The following is a 17,869-nucleotide window of genomic DNA, read 5'->3' on the forward strand; positions in this document are numbered from 1 at the left end:
TTTGTATTTAAATCTGGTTACATGATGGCTACAATTCTTCTACAATTTTTTTCTGGAGATTAAATCAAGTTCAAGTTCAAGTTCAATCTATGGGATGATCAGTTGTTCTAGACCTTTTCGATATTCTTATATAGGTGAGAGGACTGTGACCAGACTGCAAATTTATCTGTGTTAAGGCGGGGGAGGTGGAGAAGGCAAATATGCTATTTTAGCCACATATTGCCAATAAGATAGAAATACAAAAGAAGAAGGTAGATATTGTTGTGTTAGCCATTTGCCTTACCCTTATTCCTTCGTGTTAATCTGCAGGAACATCTTCCCCTGGTCTCTATTCTGTTTAACCCGGGGATCAGAGGACGGCACTGGGCCCAGATGTCGGAGACTGTGGGCTATGACCTAACACCCAACTCGGGCACAACCCTCAGGAAGGTCCTGAAGCAGAATCTTGCTCCATACCTGGATAAATTTGAGCAGATCAGTGCTGCTGCCAGTAAGGTGGGTACCATATGGGTTCCATACAATAAAGCCTTTCAAGACAATGTGGTATCACTGGCAGAAATAAGTACTACACAAAAACAAATCTCACCATCCTTTTGTGATTAGAATGAATTGGAGGGGAGAGGTCTCACTCTACTTACAAATACAGCCAATGATTGCCTGAGTTTGACCTTTCTAGGAGCCTTTTTGAAGTTAGGCAGGAAGCAGAGGTGTGAAGAAATTTACCTCAGGTAAAAATCACAAAGACCAGTGTTCTTAGGGCTTCTTCAAGCTGCAACTTCACCCTGTCAGCTTGCAAAACCTACACATTCTGCCACCATTGTGGAGGACCTGAAGCTCACAGAGGTTATTAACTGCAAATGAAGGTGGAAGTATCTGAATGAGGAATGATGGATGATGAAAATTTGCTAGAGTAAAAATATTACTTTTCAGGAATGTGGTTTACATGTGTTTTAAGAAATCAGCTATTTACTTTAAGATTTAAAGTCCTTTTTAAAATGTTATTCTTACTGTTCTCTATTTGTTTCTCCAACAGCTTATTAAGAAGTTCCAATAAAGTGGATGTAAAACATCAAATTTAAAAAAACGGTAGCACAATGAATCTTGTGTTCAGAATGTGCTTACTGAAATAGACAATCTTATATTTATTTTGTTTTTAGAACTGATAGAATCAAGCTCAGCAAACACTGGTTTATCTCCCATACAAAACCTGTCTAACTTGCACAAGGAATGATTCTGTCTCAATGGCACCTGGTGGGACTCTGTTCTTCCTCTGCAGGAGTTTTCCCTGGAAAAGGCAATGCACACCATGGTGGAGACCTGGGACAGTATCTCCTTCCACTACAACCCTTATCGAGAGTCGGGTGTGTCCATCCTGACCGCGGTGGATGAGATCCAGACCACACTGGATGACCAGATAGTGAAGACACAGACCATGAGAGGCTCACCATTCATCAAGCCCTTTGAAACTGAAATCAAGGCAAGTCCAGATTTCATGCGCACTGAAATTTCATTGATGAAAAAGCAATAACATCTAAGGTTTAATGTTCACTTTTTTCACGTATAAAAATGGTTTGGTTTGAGCATGATGCTTTTTTAAAGTTTGCTTACATTTGCCCACCAAACCTGGAATTGCCAGGTTTATATGGCTCCATCATATGGTTGCATTTTCTATACTGCTAACCCTACCACTGTGTTGCTGAGTCAGTTCTGCACTGCCACTTGGGAAACAGCCATAGTCATACAGTAATATAGACTTGAACCCGCAATATTAGGATCAGGGGCTTCAGCCTTCACAATGAATGGCATTAATTAATCTCCCGGGGTGCACTCTACTAATACAGTTTTTAATTACTGCTTCCAACTTGCTCCATGGTGAAACTTGTTTTTTTATTGTTTTATTTGTTATTAAGTCATCTTGCCCTAAGCAAAAACCTAGTTATTTAATTTAATGCAAAGTAAGTTTCTGAGAAATTATCAGAAATTCTCAGTACCCTTCTATGGCACCAAGAAAGCAATAAAAGAATCTAAAATTTGTTTCCTGAATGACTCCACCATTAAAAGCACCTATTAAGATTATACGTTGGTCTCTAAAATCAATACAGAACTGGTCTGTCTGGTTTATCCGACTGTGACCTGGACAAAGTGCGAGTGGAACAGATACAGTGGGCTGCAGTTGTGTGGATACAGCTTCCGGCCAGCTGTGAGTTTGCAGTGCTATCAGTAAATATTACAGTTGATGTCCTAGCACTTCTATTGTCATTCTGGGCTGATGGTGTCATGAAGTAGTGGATGACCAGACTGACTGAACATTTTAGAGAACATGTTGCCTTCAGCTGTCCCGTCCTGGTTCAAGAGAGGTGGCAGTGAATTTATTAAGAATTGGTAAGAGTTTGAGGACAGATTAGCATAAACTGAGAAATCTAAATAATGTATTAAAAATGTAGAAAACAAAACCCATGATAGAAAAATGTTTGTGAAATGGGAATTCCATAGTCTGGTAATGCTATAGAAGTCTTTTCAGAAAGAAGATGAGCAAAATGTGTTTAATGAGAAAGGAAATGGTGGTCTTCTATACTGAGGAGAGCATGGGTTGCAGAACATTGATTCCTGGATTAAGAGGTAAGGTGCTGGCCTTTTGTGTTGCGAGATGTGAAGAGCGTGGGTGTGTTTTAGGAGTGGGAAGTGAGGCTGATCCATATCCAGGAGACCATTGACGAGTGGCTCAAGGTGCAGGCTCAGTGGCTCTATCTGGAGCCTATCTTCTCTTCAGAGGACATCATGCAGCAGATGCCAGAGGAGGGCCGTCTCTTCCAGACTGTGGACAGGCACTGGAAGGACGTCATGAGGCACTGTGTGAAGGACCCCAAGGTACTCTACTTGCACTGCTAACACATAAATACGTTTTTATGTTTCTTCCTCAGTCTTACAAAATGAAGAAGACCAAAGCTTTAAATCAGGTAGTTAATTCACCCATTATAAGAAAGCCCTTATCCTAGTGAAGGTAGTGGCAAGTCATAGCTTAGTCCTAGAATCTAAATAATCATTGAGGGAATGCTCACCCCTTGGATAGGACACTAATTCATCACTTTAGGTCTAGTTAAATCTAGTCTTTGGGAGATGTTGGGAAAAATCTATGTGAGCATAAGATACAAACATGCAAAATCCACACAAGACCAAACAAGATAGCATCCTTTCGGTAAAGTTTTTCTTTCTTAATTTTGAGTTGTACATATTTAAACTGCAACCCCAGGTCTTGCCTGCTACATCTTTGCCTGGTTTACTGGAGAAGCTACAGGACTCTAATGGTCTTCTGGATAAGATTATGAAGGGACTGAATGCCTATCTGGAGAAGAAGAGGCTCTTCTTTCCTCGGTACTGTACTCAAGCTGTCCTGCCTTCTGATGTTTTAGTTGTAATGTCGTTAAGACTCAGCAATTAAGGGATTTTATCAATAACATTTATCTAAAAATGAATAGTTTGATAAATTGTGATCTTCTATTTTGAAAAATAATGTATTTCTTTAATGTGAAACCATAATAAAATGAAAATGCACTTTGAAATAGCTTGTTGCATCTACCTATTCTTTAATATAAGTTGGCTTTAAGAAATTGGTTGAGAAAGTGGGATGTACAGTCCATCATGTGAAATGAGCTATTGGAAGTCTAAAGGGAGGGAAAATAATTATCTGGACATGTTAGAGAGATAGATAAGACTTTATTGATCCTGAAGGGAAATTGAGGTGTTACAGCAGCCCAGCCCAAGACAAGCAAAAACTTCGACATCAGAATAGACTAAAAATTAAAATAAATACAGCGATATAAAGTAAAATAAATAGAGTTAGGTGTGTGCAAAATATGCTAAGAGTCACTGTTAAACAATCAACTATGTGCAAAATGCGCATAGGTATATACAGATTGAAAGTACCACAGTATAAAACAGTATATTAATGCAGTGTCCAAAAAAGTACATTAGTGCAACATGCTGTCCACAGATGAGCAGATGAAGGGCTAGCAGCATGTTAAATTGAATGCGGCTTTGATTCTTACAGGTTTTTCTTCTTGTCCAACGACGAGATGCTGGAGATCCTGTCCGAGACCAAGGACCCCTTGCGTGTCCAGCCTCACCTGAAGAAGTGCTTCGAGGGCATCGCGAAGCTGGACTTCCTGTCCAACCTCGACATCCAGGCCATGTACAGCAGCGAGGGCGAGCGGGTTCAGCTCATTGAGCTCATCTCCACCTCGGAGGCGCGGGGGGCCGTGGAGAAGTGGCTGGTGCAGGTGGAGGACGTCATGCTACGCAGTATCCGGGATGTGGTGGCTCGCTCCAGACTGGTACGCTGTTTTAGAGGTCAAAGGTCAGAGCTGCCTGGATCGGGTCTTTAAAGGACAAAACTTCTGCAGGTTTCTTGCGCCTCTTAATCAATAGCTGCACCTGGAAAGCGGGGATTCCATGTTTGAGACACGCAGTCACCACCATGCTTTTATGATTTAACTTTAGCTGGAAACCAGAATCCAGGACAATTAGCATCAGGCAAATCAGAACCCATTCATTTTGCAAAATAATCTTTGCAGGATATTTGTAGATTTCATCTTAAACTGGATTAAATTGCCCCCATGGAGATCAATAAAATATTTTGAATTGAATTGAATTAAAATTGGCCCCAGAAAGCTTCTGCTTTTATTTTGTTTTCAGGATGCTTAATGATTATTTATTTAGCAAGTCATAAATATGTAATATTCCCAGTAGAATGATAACTGTACTTATGTGAGTTTGGTAAAGTCATCTGTTTTGTTCAACTCTGTCGCTTTTTGACCATGAAGATGCAGATTCAGCCCTTGATGTGTCATACACTTTCATTATGATACTTGTCTTATTTGGATCAGTGCGATCTGTTCTGATATGGATGTACTCCATTGCTACAGGCCTACCCTGAGAGGGCAAGGAAAGACTGGGTGAGAGAGTGGCCGGGCCAGGTGGTGCTATGTGTTTCTCAGATGTTCTGGACTATCGAGGTCCATGAGGCCATTGGCAGTGGACCAGAGGTAAAGACTGCATCCCTGCATTCAGGAGTGCATTGATCAAAATCAACTTTTAATTGCTTACATTTTATCTAATGGGTTGCACATGATTGCACATTTACTGTACAATCAACTGATTGTCATGCCTCATTACATTCCGCTATGTTTTACAAGCCAAATTGTTTTTATCATTTTTACACAGCAATTAAAAAAATGAAACCTGGTTAGATGACTCTTTAAAAAATATATTTAATCTTAAAAGAAGCTACACTATGAAGAAGAATTTGATAAATGTTACCTTATTCCTCAAAGCAAGTTTCCTTGAATCTGATGTGGAACACATACCCTGGACTACCAGGATGTGTGTTTTACCCCCCTTGTGTAATAGATCCAGGTCTTGAAACACGTGGTGTTTTGCAGGGTTTGAAGAACTATTACCAGCAATTACAGAACCAGCTGAATGACATTGTGGAGTTGGTGAGAGGAAAGCTGCCCAAACAGACTCGAACTACACTGGGGGCTTTGGTCACCATTGATGTACATGCCAGGGATGTAGTGATGGAGATGATTGAGAAAGGTACTAAGTCTTGTGATTGACTGCAGAGTTAGGAATGATAAATTCCCATTTCCCTACGAAATTTTTAGGGCCTATGAAAGAGGGAAACACTAGTGACTAACGAAAAGCTGAAAAAACATGCTTGCGATCGACTCTAGGTGCACCAAATCAATAATCATACGCTCTCTAGCGGCTGTTCTAGAAACTAGAAGTTTAGAAGTGATGGTCGCTCGACTCGCTCTGTCAATCACGTGGTTTAGTATTCCAATAGTTCAAAGTGCATCGTGTCAATCGACGTAATTCAGTTGGCGTTTACTCCTCTTTTTGCACATTTCGGAGTGAAAGTGCCTAGGGCCTATGAACGCCAAAATCCGGCCCTGTATATTAAGCGTAGAAACTTGACCTTATTAAACTGTAGTGGCCAGGAGTCTAGTCGTAATGCCTACATCTTTTAAAATTTAATTTTGCTGCTTCTAAAGGGTTTAGCATCTACATTTTTATTGCATCTGCAAGCTTGGCAAGTTTTTGAAAACCATGAGTATTAAGATCACTGATATAAATTTGGAGGAGTGAACCTCAGATGGGTCCCTTTTGGACCTTTAACCTCATAGCTGTACCGTTATAACTGTATAACTTTATGGCCTACTCACATTTGTAACCATTCTTATGTTTAACCACTTCAACCACTTCACCCCAATTAGACGTTTCTTCCATTACCAAGACTCGTGAATTAACCTTTTCTGTGGTTAAAAAGACTAATTCATGCAGGAGCGTCTGGAAAATCCGCATATAACAAATCAGAAGCTCTCCATTTATCCTTAATTGTTGCTTACTCAAAGAAATAAGTTAGTGAAGATCTCTATTTTCTATATTCATACTGGCTCTCCTCTGAAATCTTTTAACCATATATAAAACTTTTAATTTTAATCACATTATCTCCATATCTTTGCATGTAAGGCTAGACTTATAAATATATAGTTCTGAATTCTTTGAGGTCAATACAGAGAAAGCATAACCTTTTGCTTTGATTTGTTGATCTAATTGTGGCAGACAATAATTCATGTTGTTTTCTTAGTGTTCTCTATACAGTATATATTAAAACCTCATCGTTTTCCTTAGAGCACAAATTTACAGAACTCTGTCCTTTGTGGTAGGGATTGAAAGGCTTTAGTAGTCATTTTTGGTAATGTTCTGAAAGGAAGTGACACGTTCCTCCTTATGTAACAACAGCTCTTGAATTTTCTAGGTGTTTCACATGAAACAGACTTCCAGTGGCTTGCGCAGTTGCGGTACTACTGGGAAAATGAAAACGCACGTGTCCGCATAATCAACTGTGACGTCAAGTATGCCTACGAGTATCTGGGAAACTCCCCCAGGCTGGTCATCACCCCCCTGACCGACAGATGCTACCGCACTCTGGTAAAGGGAGTGAAGATTTTAACAGAACAAAGCATAGACCTGCAACAAAAAGCATCTGAAATATCCATAACTAAAGTGCATGAGATCTGTGCGTTTCAGAGAGATGACGTGATGTTCCAACTTGTCAAGATAAATTATATTTACACTAAAATGTACAATTACATGATAATGCAAAGTTTAGAATGGTAACCCAAATTGTGTAATGTGTGTACATGGCAACACTTCATGATATAGTTCACTACGTATACTGTATGCGCCCCGGCTAGCTCTGTTAGTAGAGCATGAGACTCATAATATCAGGGTAGTGGGTTTGTGTCTCATCTCGGGTGCCAGGTCCTCCATGTTGGAGGTTGGGCACAAGGCTAACAACCCTGTCCTGTAAAAACCAAGTGTTACGGTAACAGCAACAGGATGTTGCTGCCCCTATGTGCTGGAAGGCATAACAGGCAAACATCCATATGCTGTATACTACCTACAGTATATGGTGTACTATCTTTGTATTAAGAAACACATATGTCTATTAGAACACATTTAAAAATGTTTTTTTTCTACAGACCTCCTGATCATTATGATAGCGTTCCATGTTGTTTGATCAAATGTGTTCAAAAATCTCCTGTTGTTAGACACATCTATCAAAGTGTAAGAATCAGATATCAATTTCTATTTGTCTACAACTGTGGATCTCTTGGACGTTCTGTATTTCTGGCAATGTTAATGCTCTCTTTCTCACCCTTTATGTTTCTCTTTTGCAGATTGGAGCCTTTTATCTTAATTTGGGGGGGGCTCCTGAGGGTCCAGCAGGGACAGGAAAGACAGAGACCACCAAGGATTTGGCCAAGGCACTGGCAGTGCAGTGTGTGGTGTTCAACTGCTCCGATGGGCTGGATTACCTGGCTATGGGGAAGGTAACTAATTCACTGCACACTGGTAACAGTGTTTTAGAATTATACACAGTGACATTAAATCAAACCGTACCTTATACTTCTTTACATACTGTACATCACTGTTTCCCACAAACAGTTTGGAGAAGTCTTGGGAAAAGTTATTTTTCGCAGGATATGTTACTCGTATGTGAAATAACATGCATTGAGGGCGGACCGGTGGCTCTGTGGCTAAGGATCTGCGCCTGTGGCTAGAAGGCTGCTGATTCAAATCCCGCAGCTGGCAGAGAAATCCTACTCTGTTGGGCCCCTGAGCAAGGCCCTTAACCCCCACTGCTGCAGGGGCGCTGTACAATGGCTGACCCTGCGCTCTGACCCCAAGCTTCTCTCTCTGTGTGTCTCATGGAGAGCAAGCTGGGGTATGTGAAAAAGACAAATTCCTAATGCAAGAAATTGTATATGGCTAATATAAATATATATATATTTAGAAATAACAGAGAACAATGCATAATGCATGCACTGTCTAATAATACAAATGGATATGCAGCTAGTAAGGAATTTCATACAGTAAAGGAAAATAAAAAGCATTTGCCAAAGAAATATCCTTTAAAAATGATCAGATTGCAAATATTAAGGAAACCTTGTCCTCCAGTCTTCGTGTCATCTTTGTGTTGTGCATCTTTCAGTTTTTCAAAGGGCTGGCGTCATCGGGGGCTTGGGCGTGCTTTGATGAATTCAACCGCATTGAGCTGGAAGTGCTGTCGGTGGTGGCCCAACAGATCCTGTGTATCCAGAGAGCCATCCAGATGAAGCTTGAATACTTTGATTTTGAGGGCACTGAGCTGCGACTTAACCCCAACTGCTTTGTTGCCATCACCATGAACCCTGGCTATGCTGGACGGTCTGAACTGCCTGACAACTTGAAGGTGCCTTTCTCATGGGGAATGCAATCTGGCTAGCATTACAATGGGCTTTTGTGTTGGGTTACTAAGTACTAGCTCAAAATAAGAGCTAGAAAATCCTGCACCGTGCTTATTTCTAGTGCTGCAATCAAATGATAAGACATCAATATAATAATATGCTTTTTAACATAGCTTTTGACAACCTCATAAATAAATATACTGTAATATGGTGAGTGTTCCTACATCTCCATAGCCTTCATTTAACATATTACACATGCACTGAATGAAGGCAGGAATCTCAGAATGTTCAACTGTGATTTTCAAAAGAGTATGTGTTTAAGCACAAACTTTTCTTTTAACAGAATAGAAGCAATGATATAGATGTGGAGTAGGAGCTGATTTTTGTGGACTATGTGTAAATGGTTATGCTTTCTTTTCAGAACCCCGCTTGTAGAAATTTGCGAGATTTTGAGAATAAGATCATCAGTACCTGGGTTTTCTGTTGTTCTAAAATACAGTAAAAGTTTGATGTGGTCTACCGAGGATGCTGTAAACTTCTTCATCATTGCATCATTGGATCTGTTTGTTGTCTCTGAATATACCAGCAGATTATGGGGTCTTTGACAGCTGTTCTAAACCATTGAAAACGAATCGCTGTTTGCAGATTAAACCAGGCACCCTGACAATAAGAGTGTTATAGAAAGCAAGCACAGTAAACTTTCTGTGCCATTTAGTGCAATGCAGAGGTTTAAATGTATTGTCCATCTCTCAAGGGTTACATCAGTAGTAGCGTTAAAAATACTGTTTCACAGCAATCAAAGAAACAAACTCTTAATTTATAAACATGATGCTGTATTCACTTGTGTGCATTTTAGCACTTGATTGGCTGTGGGCTTGTGTTCAAACATGTGACCTTTTCCGTTGTCTTCCTTCTTGCAGGTCCTGTTCAGGACAGTTGCAATGATGGTTCCTAATTATGCACTGATAGCTGAAATCTCCCTCTATTCTTATGGCTTCCTTCATGCCAAGCCTCTGTCGGTCAAGATTGTGATGACTTACAGGCTGTGCTCAGAGCAGCTCTCATCGCAGTTCCACTATGACTATGGCATGCGTGCAGTCAAAGCTGTTTTGGTGGCAGCTGGAAATCTCAAACTTAAGTTCCCGGAAGAAAATGAAGATATTCTTGTGAGTATCAAAACATGATAAAATTTCTGAGATGCAGTAATAGTTATTTTAACAGGAGATCAGAAAGTAAGGATGTTTTACATAAACATAGCTTTAAGGTTTTTATATAGGGCTTTTTAAAATCTTGGTTGTAGATAAGAAGCCCAAAGCTCCAGGGTAGAATGCTTGCTTAATGTCTCAGTGTTAAATAACACATTTTGTGAGGTGTAGAGACTGAGTGAATTGAAAGGAATTTAATTTTAATTTCCAGCTTCTACATTCCATGAAACATGTAAATGATTTTTATATCACTTTGAAAATGTCATTTATTTAGTATTTGATGCTGATGTCATTTGAAAATGAGTGTACTAAAGAATGAACAAAATAGCTGTATTTGTTTCAGTCAGCTGTATTTCTTACTGTTTGTTATTATTCATAGCTTAGTTTTGCATAAACTGTAACTGGAGGCAACTACAGATCTGTTGGCACACGGGTTTTGAATACACAATTAGAACCAAAGTGCACAGGTAATAGCACCCCAAAAAATGCAGTGTTGAGAATCTCTAAAATTTCCATTCTCAGCTTCTTCGTTCCATCAAAGACGTGAATGAGCCAAAATTCCTGTCTCATGACATTCCTCTGTTTAACGGGATCACAAGTGACTTGTTCCCAGGCATCTCTCTGCCAGTGGCTGATTATCAGGTCAGGATCCAAATAAGGAAATCTAATTTGGTTTTACATTTTGCTTTCTTAATGTGATGTGTCTCAAGCCAAACAAATGTTAATTGTTAAGGAATCGTCTAACATTAATGAATGTTATCTACTGTAAGTGTGACAAAAACATGACAAACATGTTTTCTGGGCTCAAGATTATTTTTAACTGTAGGTGTGCCACATACAGTATTCATCTCATTAGTATCATTGCACTATAGGAGTTTTAACTGTTTTCACAGACATTTTCAAAATATATAGTTGATGCAAAATTGATTCTGTTGTTTCTTAATTAAATATTTTGCTCACTTTTTTATTCTGTTCAAATTTCAGCTTTTTCTTGAATGTGCTCATGAATGTTGCAAAGTACATAATGTACAGCCAGTGCAGGTTTTTCTTGAAAAGATGATCCAGACTTATGAAATGATGATTGTTCGACATGGGTGAGTTTTAAATTCTAAACAATCTAGATCAATTGAAACAGAGCAATGCTCTTCCACTATTTCTAGTTCAAACATGATGTATTTCCATTATTTTTTCTTGATGGACTTTTCTCACAGGTTTTGCATACTCTATAAATGTAAAAAAATAAATAAATTCTATAGCCACAGATGTTTAGAATCCACAACTGGAATGAAAGAGTGCACAAACGTGTTTTGATTTTGAAGTTTCGATGTTTTGCAGGTTCATGCTTGTAGGAGAACCTTTTGCTGGTAAAACAAAGGTATTGCAAGTGCTGGCAGATACTCTGACTCTAATGAATGAGAAAGGGTATAACGAGGAAGAAAAAGTGATATACCGAACAGTGAACCCTAAATCCATCACAATGGGACAGCTTTTTGGGCAGTTTGACCCTGTCTCCCATGAGGTGGGTGATCTAAATATTACTTTTTTCTGCAGTTTTTCATAGTAGGGCTGTTTATCACTAAAATCTTTATTTTACCTAATTCCTCTCTGCACACAGAGCCTTCATTGAAACACTTTAGCAGGATGTCTGTGATTCCTGGGAACAGCATGCATTTGAGTGACACTTGTTTGGCAGTTTCTGTCCAATAAGATTCTCTCACAAGTTAAGAAATTCTGCAGGCCTTTTTGGGGGTTCAAGTCTAAAAATACAAGGGCTTATTGTGGAATGTTGTGTTTCTGGCCTGCCTAAGACCATACTATCGTTAAATATTTTAAGTATTAAAAGAGAGAGTGTTATATTCTTAAGTCTAAATGTTATTCTTAGATGTGTATATTACTGTATAAATACAGCGTGGACACACATTTTCGGGGAATTTCCGCAATCAGAGTAGAGTAAGCAGTAAGCAGAAGCTTGGTTTTTGAGCTTTCGTAAATACAAAGAAGGGTAGAAAACAGAGCATCCTGTTAAGTGCTTTAAAAAAATACACAGATTCTTCATTTATGTTAGAAACACTTCTGTTTTCTATAGAACAGGACAGATTTGTACACCCCGGTCCTGAATTTGTACTCCTATTGTGGTTTACCCGCTTTCATGACTCACTTATACCGCCAATTAAGAGCAAAGGGTGTGTGTTCGTTTCAGTGGGCTGATGGGATCGTTGCCAACACGTTTCGGGAGTTTGCTTCCACAGACACTCCTGATCGGAAGTGGGTTGTGTTTGATGGACCCATTGACACCCTGTGGATTGAGAGCATGAACACAGTGCTGGATGACAACAAGAAGGCAAGTATTCGAGGTTTTTATTGCTTTTGTGTGTTATGTTTAGTGTCCCTGTGCTCATATTTACCAATGCTAGAGAATACAAGCCTACAGTACCTCTGAATCCGATTACCTGGCCTTTTCTCTATAGTTATGTTTGATGAGCGGAGAAATTATTCAGATGTCCAGTCAGATGAGCCTCATCTTTGAAGCTATGGATCTCTCTCAGGCTTCTGTAAGTACATCTCTTACTTGATTGTTGACTTTTAATAAGGACAAAACAAGATTCATGGACAGTATTTGTCATCCCTTTTCCTGCAGTGCTCCAAAATCTCGGCAAAACACCAAAGCAAGGTTTGCCAGAAAAGTCAAACCAATCTAATCTAAATTTCTATTTATTTTTTCAATTTTAATTGAATTAATGAGCAGTTGTATGTCTTTTCCCAGATAATAGTGAAACTCTCTATTTAAAATACCAATTGTAGGAAATTGTGGTGTCTGAAGTAGAGCTGTCTTTATTGGGTTTATCTGCTGCTTCCATTTGTCCCTGGTGTTTGCTTCGCAGCCTGCTACTGTGAGTCGCTGTGGGATGATCTACATGGAGCCCTCTCAGCTAGGCTGGATGCCCATTGTGCTGTCCTGGCTGACAACACTGCCTGAACCATTGCAGCTCAAGGACAACACTGCACTCCTCTCTGAGCTCTTCCAGTGGCTGCTACCCCCCTCCCTCAGGCTGCTGCGCAAACACTGCAAGGTAGGATCTGTATTGTGCACATTGTAGTGCTGAAAGACCAAGTTAGTCCAATGCGGTAAATGTGCATTTACTGCAACTGCAGTTCATCTGAATCTGTCAAATGTGAATGAAAGCTCTGGATATTGCAATATCTCTTCTCGGGTTTCACCTAACCACTTTATTTTCCTTTCTTTCTCTTTGCTAGTGTCTTTGTTTAGGCCAATGTACTCCAGTAGAAAAAAATGCAATACAGACCAGTGTGCAAAAATAGCACAATTTAGAAACAATCCAGATAGGTGCAATATCATATTAACATGATATTGCAATTTTATACTAATATGTTTTATATTCAAAAATATATTGCAATAGTACAAGCCAAATAATTGTACAAAATAATGCAGGTAAGAGGTACAATTTAATACACATTAAGTTCAATAAATAGAAAAAGTGTCATTAAATGACTGTACTTAAAGTAACCAGAAGTATCAGTGTGGCTGGGTGAAATAATGAGAAAACTTATGTTATGGAAGAAGATGCGAGTCCACTAGAACTGAGAAGATCACAGTACTGTCTCAACAGCTGAGTCTTGAATGGGCACTGGAATGTGGTTTGGGATTGTCTTGAAATCTGCTGGTAGTGCCCTCCACCGTTAAGGTGAAAGGGAGGAGAATCAATGAGCTCTGGAAAATGATCATGTGATCATTAAATTGGCTTCATCTCTCTCTTCTCCTCCCCACTGATAGCTGATGTGTGGTTAGTGTACTGGCGCATCTTGGTTGCCAGCACATATTCCAGGTGTATTCTGCCCATTGGTGGTGGTGGAGGGGAGTCCCCATTATCTTTAAAGCAGTTTGAGTGCGGTCTCCAGAAAACCACTATACAAGTGTAAGGAATTATTATTATGATCATCAGGTATCAAACAATAGTGTACTTTTAATGTACTGTTATATTGTTTCTCTAAAGCTGATTCTGTTTGATGTCGCAGGAGGTTGTGCCCACAAGCAACAGTAATACAGTTGTATCTCTCACACGCCTGTTTGAGATGCTGCTGGCTGAACCTGTAAAAGAGGAGCCAGGAAACAAGAACATGCGCTCCTGGATCATGGTACAGTACATCAGCTCAATACTGAAAAGCAGTTTTTCTTGCATATGTACATAGAATTGCTCTGCTTTTTGACTATTGGAAAAATAACAAAAAATGACATATTATATTATAAGTTATAATCAAAGTGCTAACTTTTTTTACCCTGCAGCTGTAATGTAAGGCTTTATAAACTAGAAGTTTGATTGATTCTTGCCCCTTTTGTTGCTCCAGGCAGCCTTTGCCTTCTCCTTAGTGTGGTCTGTGGGGGGCAGTTGTGACACAGAAAGTCGTGTCACGTTTGATAACTTTCTGCGGGAAATCATCGCAGGGAAATCGGAAGACCACCCGATCCCAAGCTCTGTGGGCAAGTGGGAATGCCCCTTGGAAGAAAAGGGACTGGTCTATGATTACTCATACGAGGTATGGCACTGGAAAGCAAGTAGCACAGCATTAGCAAACTTACTAGGTGTTGGAAAGCGCATTATATCAACCACACTGTGACTTTATATCTGCACTAACTGTAAACAGCAAAATCTTTTCTTGCGTGCAAACTGCACATTTTATTTTTGTGGGTCAGTACTTTTTGTGTTTTAATCTGAAATGTGATTTTCCCATTAGTTTAAAGGTAGGGGTCGCTGGGTTCATTGGAATGAGGCCATTAAGAACATCTCCCTTGGGGATAAGAACACTAACGTGCAGGATATCATTGTCCCGACAATGGACACCGTGCGGTACACCTACTTAATGGACCTTTGTGTGCAATATGAAAAGTAAGTTAAATTTCTTTTGTTTTATAGAATTGATTATGCTGCACACTACTAGGTTGTGATAATAAAGAAGTATAATATGATGTCATAAAACCTAAAGAATGCAGTTATAGTAGTTTTATTTATTATACATTTTACCTGTTTGTAAGGTTTAAACTCAAATGAAAATGTCCCCATATAATCTCTGTCATATCTAATTTATGTGTAGCATTAATTTGTAGCACAGAACCCTTGACAACTGAGAATTGACAAAATGTTTCTGTTATATTTACCTCCAAAATTGGTCCTGGTGTGTGTGCATGTTTGTGTCTGTGTTTGCCCTTTGATGGACTAGCGGCCTGTCCAGGGTGTACCCTGCCTTGTGCCTGTTGCTTGCTGGGATAGGCTCCAGCTTCCCTGTGACCCTGAACTGGATAAAGCAGTAAGAAAATGGAATAATGTTTAACACATTTTTGCTTCGCTCCAGTACTCCAGTTTCTCATAAATGGTTATGAAGTCAGTGGTGTGAGACACATAGATTTACAACTGATTTTAGCCATTTGGACTTGTAAATATGATCATTTTTTTAACCCTTCTGACTGTCATGTCCATATTCCTTTGATCTTTAAAAGGCCGCTGATGTTTGTCGGCCCCACTGGCACTGGCAAATCTGTGTACGTGAAAGACAAACTCATGAACAACCTGGACAAAAACCGCTACCTTCCTTTCTTCATCAACTTCTCAGCCCGCACCAGTGCCAACCAGAGCCAAGTATGTGCCATTACAAGGCTTTGATATCTGCAGGTCAGCTGGTTCTCTAATGAACTGAATAATGTTAGTTATAGTCATTGTCATGGTTATTGTAGCTTTAGGAGACGTAACAGGAGAAAAGAATGTGACATTAAAATCCTTAAATAAAAGATACCGATATCTAAAGTTAAAAGGCTATGAGACATATATTAAAAAAGTAATTTCTGCTTATACACTTTTATTCTTAAAATAACACGTTATAATAGTATGTTGCTATTAGTGTCTAGTTTCTAAGGTCCCAAGGATACGCTGCTGAAAGTGACAAAATAAGAGAGCTACAGTATTTCTGTTGGGGTCTGAGCTCTTGCTCGTGATGATCACGTTTGATTCTTTGCAGAACATCATTATGTCCAGGCTGGACAAAAGGCGGAAGGGGGTATTCGGCCCGCCCATGGGGAAGAAGTGTGTAATCTTTGTGGACGATATGAACATGCCCGCCCTGGAGCAGTATGGCGCTCAGCCGCCCATTGAACTTCTCAGGCAGTTGTTTGACCATGGGAACTGGTAAGAACGTTTACAAATAGAACAAACTCATTCAGCCCATTTAGCCTGTCTGATGGATGACTCTTTGCATAAAGAAGTTCCTCCTGTTCTAGGTTTGAAACAGTTTGCAGCTAGTGTCAACTTCTGTCCTCTAATTTTTGTTTCACGGTTGTTTCTAAAAAATCCCTGACTTTGTCAGTGCCTTTGAGGCACTTCAATCAGGTTTCTTTGTAATGTTCTCTGTTCAAGACTAAATAATTTAAGCTCTTTTAGCCTGTCAGGCTGTTATTTGTGTGACATGTGAAAGTGCATAAAACAAGTGTAAATTAATTTCTCTCTCAGTGCAGCTGGGCTATTTCTTTTCATAAGACCAATTATCATGCTACACAGTTCTTTTAACTACTTTGAACACATTTTCAGTGTTTTGATCTTTCCTTAAAATAGCACTTAATGTTGAATGTAATTAAAAGCTGTGATTTTGAGATCAAGAGTTAGGTACTATAGATTCCAGGGTAGAATTAATAAGATATACTAATTGTGAAATATTAAAGTTATTACTACAATTCTTCAAGAAATGTTAGGATTCTGCTTTGTAATGTTCTTTTAACTCGCCGTGTTTAATGCTTCTAAAGGTATGACCTAAAAGACACATCCAAGATCACACTGGTGGACTTGCAGCTCATCTCTGCAATGGGTCCGCCAGGGGGAGGCAGGAATGCAGTGACACCCCGCTTTCTGCGTCATTTCATCATCTGCAGTATCAACTCCTTCAGCGATGACACCATGGTCCGTATCTTCTCTAACATCGTGGCCTTCTACCTCAGGAACCAAGAGTTCCCCCCAGATTATTTCACTGTGGGGAGCCAGATTGTCAGTGCAACCATGGAGGTCAGTGCAACACTTGATCACAGTTCACAAGCCTTTTCTTTAGATCTTCTAATTTGATTTTCTACTCTTCATCTCAAAAATGCAAGGATGCATTTATAGAATTTGATGGGTCAAATGAGACAAAATGTTGTCAAAGATGACTTCACCTAACTAAAGAACATAATGCAGACACAATCCGAGAAAGGAACGAAAAAGTAAAATAATGTTTCTGAGATATTTGAGTATTTGGATTTCAGAAAGTAAAGTGTGGCATTACACGCTGTGTCTTATTTTTTCAGGTTTATAAGAAAGCAATGGAGAACCTCCTGCCCACTCCGGCCAAGTCCCATTATACCTTCAACCTGCGGGACTTCTCTCGTGTGATCCAAGGGTGCTTGTTACTGAGGAAGGAGTCCTTGGAGAACAAACGCACCATGATCCGCCTTTTTGTGCATGAGGTCTTCAGAGTCTTCTATGACCGCCTGGTGGATGACAAGGATAGAGCCTGGCTCTACCAGCTCATGAAGAACATCATCAAAGACCACTTTAAGGACAATTTTGACTCTGTTTTTGAGCACCTGAAGCAAGGAAAGGCCGCTGTAAGTACTGATGCAGAATGTTTCATCACAGGCAAAAAACATACACTCTACCATAGCTGTAGACTTGTTGGTGCAACATCTCAGTCCTACACAGAAAATTAACTCAGCCATTCCAGCCTAACAAATGCACAGTTGGCAAAATTGAATATTTAATGAAGGATGATTCCATTTATTGTCAAAACTATAAATCAGATTTACCCTTCGATTTATATCTGGTCATGTCTGACCAT

The 17,869-nt window shown here is 39.5% G+C and overlaps 1 protein-coding gene across 1 annotated transcript in view; it reads left to right on the plus strand.

Moving 5' to 3' along the window:
- dnah12 (dynein, axonemal, heavy chain 12) overlaps nucleotides 1-17,869 on the plus strand; it is a 54,900-nt gene that overhangs the window by 12,279 nt on the left and 24,752 nt on the right. Inside the window, exons 18-41 of the mRNA XM_088636606.1 lie at nucleotides 310-495; nucleotides 1,277-1,477; nucleotides 2,674-2,868; nucleotides 3,251-3,372; nucleotides 4,049-4,331; nucleotides 4,923-5,042; nucleotides 5,439-5,595; nucleotides 6,821-6,993; nucleotides 7,746-7,898; nucleotides 8,561-8,800; nucleotides 9,716-9,961; nucleotides 10,523-10,642; nucleotides 10,985-11,094; nucleotides 11,336-11,519; nucleotides 12,201-12,341; nucleotides 12,469-12,552; nucleotides 12,883-13,071; nucleotides 14,036-14,155; nucleotides 14,366-14,554; nucleotides 14,753-14,904; nucleotides 15,513-15,651; nucleotides 16,028-16,194; nucleotides 16,806-17,061; nucleotides 17,340-17,639. Of these exons, the coding sequence (XP_088492732.1) occupies nucleotides 310-495; nucleotides 1,277-1,477; nucleotides 2,674-2,868; nucleotides 3,251-3,372; nucleotides 4,049-4,331; nucleotides 4,923-5,042; nucleotides 5,439-5,595; nucleotides 6,821-6,993; nucleotides 7,746-7,898; nucleotides 8,561-8,800; nucleotides 9,716-9,961; nucleotides 10,523-10,642; nucleotides 10,985-11,094; nucleotides 11,336-11,519; nucleotides 12,201-12,341; nucleotides 12,469-12,552; nucleotides 12,883-13,071; nucleotides 14,036-14,155; nucleotides 14,366-14,554; nucleotides 14,753-14,904; nucleotides 15,513-15,651; nucleotides 16,028-16,194; nucleotides 16,806-17,061; nucleotides 17,340-17,639 (4,227 nt within the window). The remainder of the gene's footprint in view (nucleotides 1-309; nucleotides 496-1,276; nucleotides 1,478-2,673; nucleotides 2,869-3,250; nucleotides 3,373-4,048; nucleotides 4,332-4,922; nucleotides 5,043-5,438; nucleotides 5,596-6,820; nucleotides 6,994-7,745; nucleotides 7,899-8,560; nucleotides 8,801-9,715; nucleotides 9,962-10,522; nucleotides 10,643-10,984; nucleotides 11,095-11,335; nucleotides 11,520-12,200; nucleotides 12,342-12,468; nucleotides 12,553-12,882; nucleotides 13,072-14,035; nucleotides 14,156-14,365; nucleotides 14,555-14,752; nucleotides 14,905-15,512; nucleotides 15,652-16,027; nucleotides 16,195-16,805; nucleotides 17,062-17,339; nucleotides 17,640-17,869) is intronic.

Source organism: Lepisosteus platostomus, chromosome 6 (assembly GCF_059453375.1).
Source record: "Lepisosteus platostomus isolate fLepPlt1 chromosome 6, fLepPlt1.hap1, whole genome shotgun sequence".
Classification (NCBI taxonomy): Eukaryota; Metazoa; Chordata; class Actinopteri; order Semionotiformes; family Lepisosteidae; genus Lepisosteus; species Lepisosteus platostomus.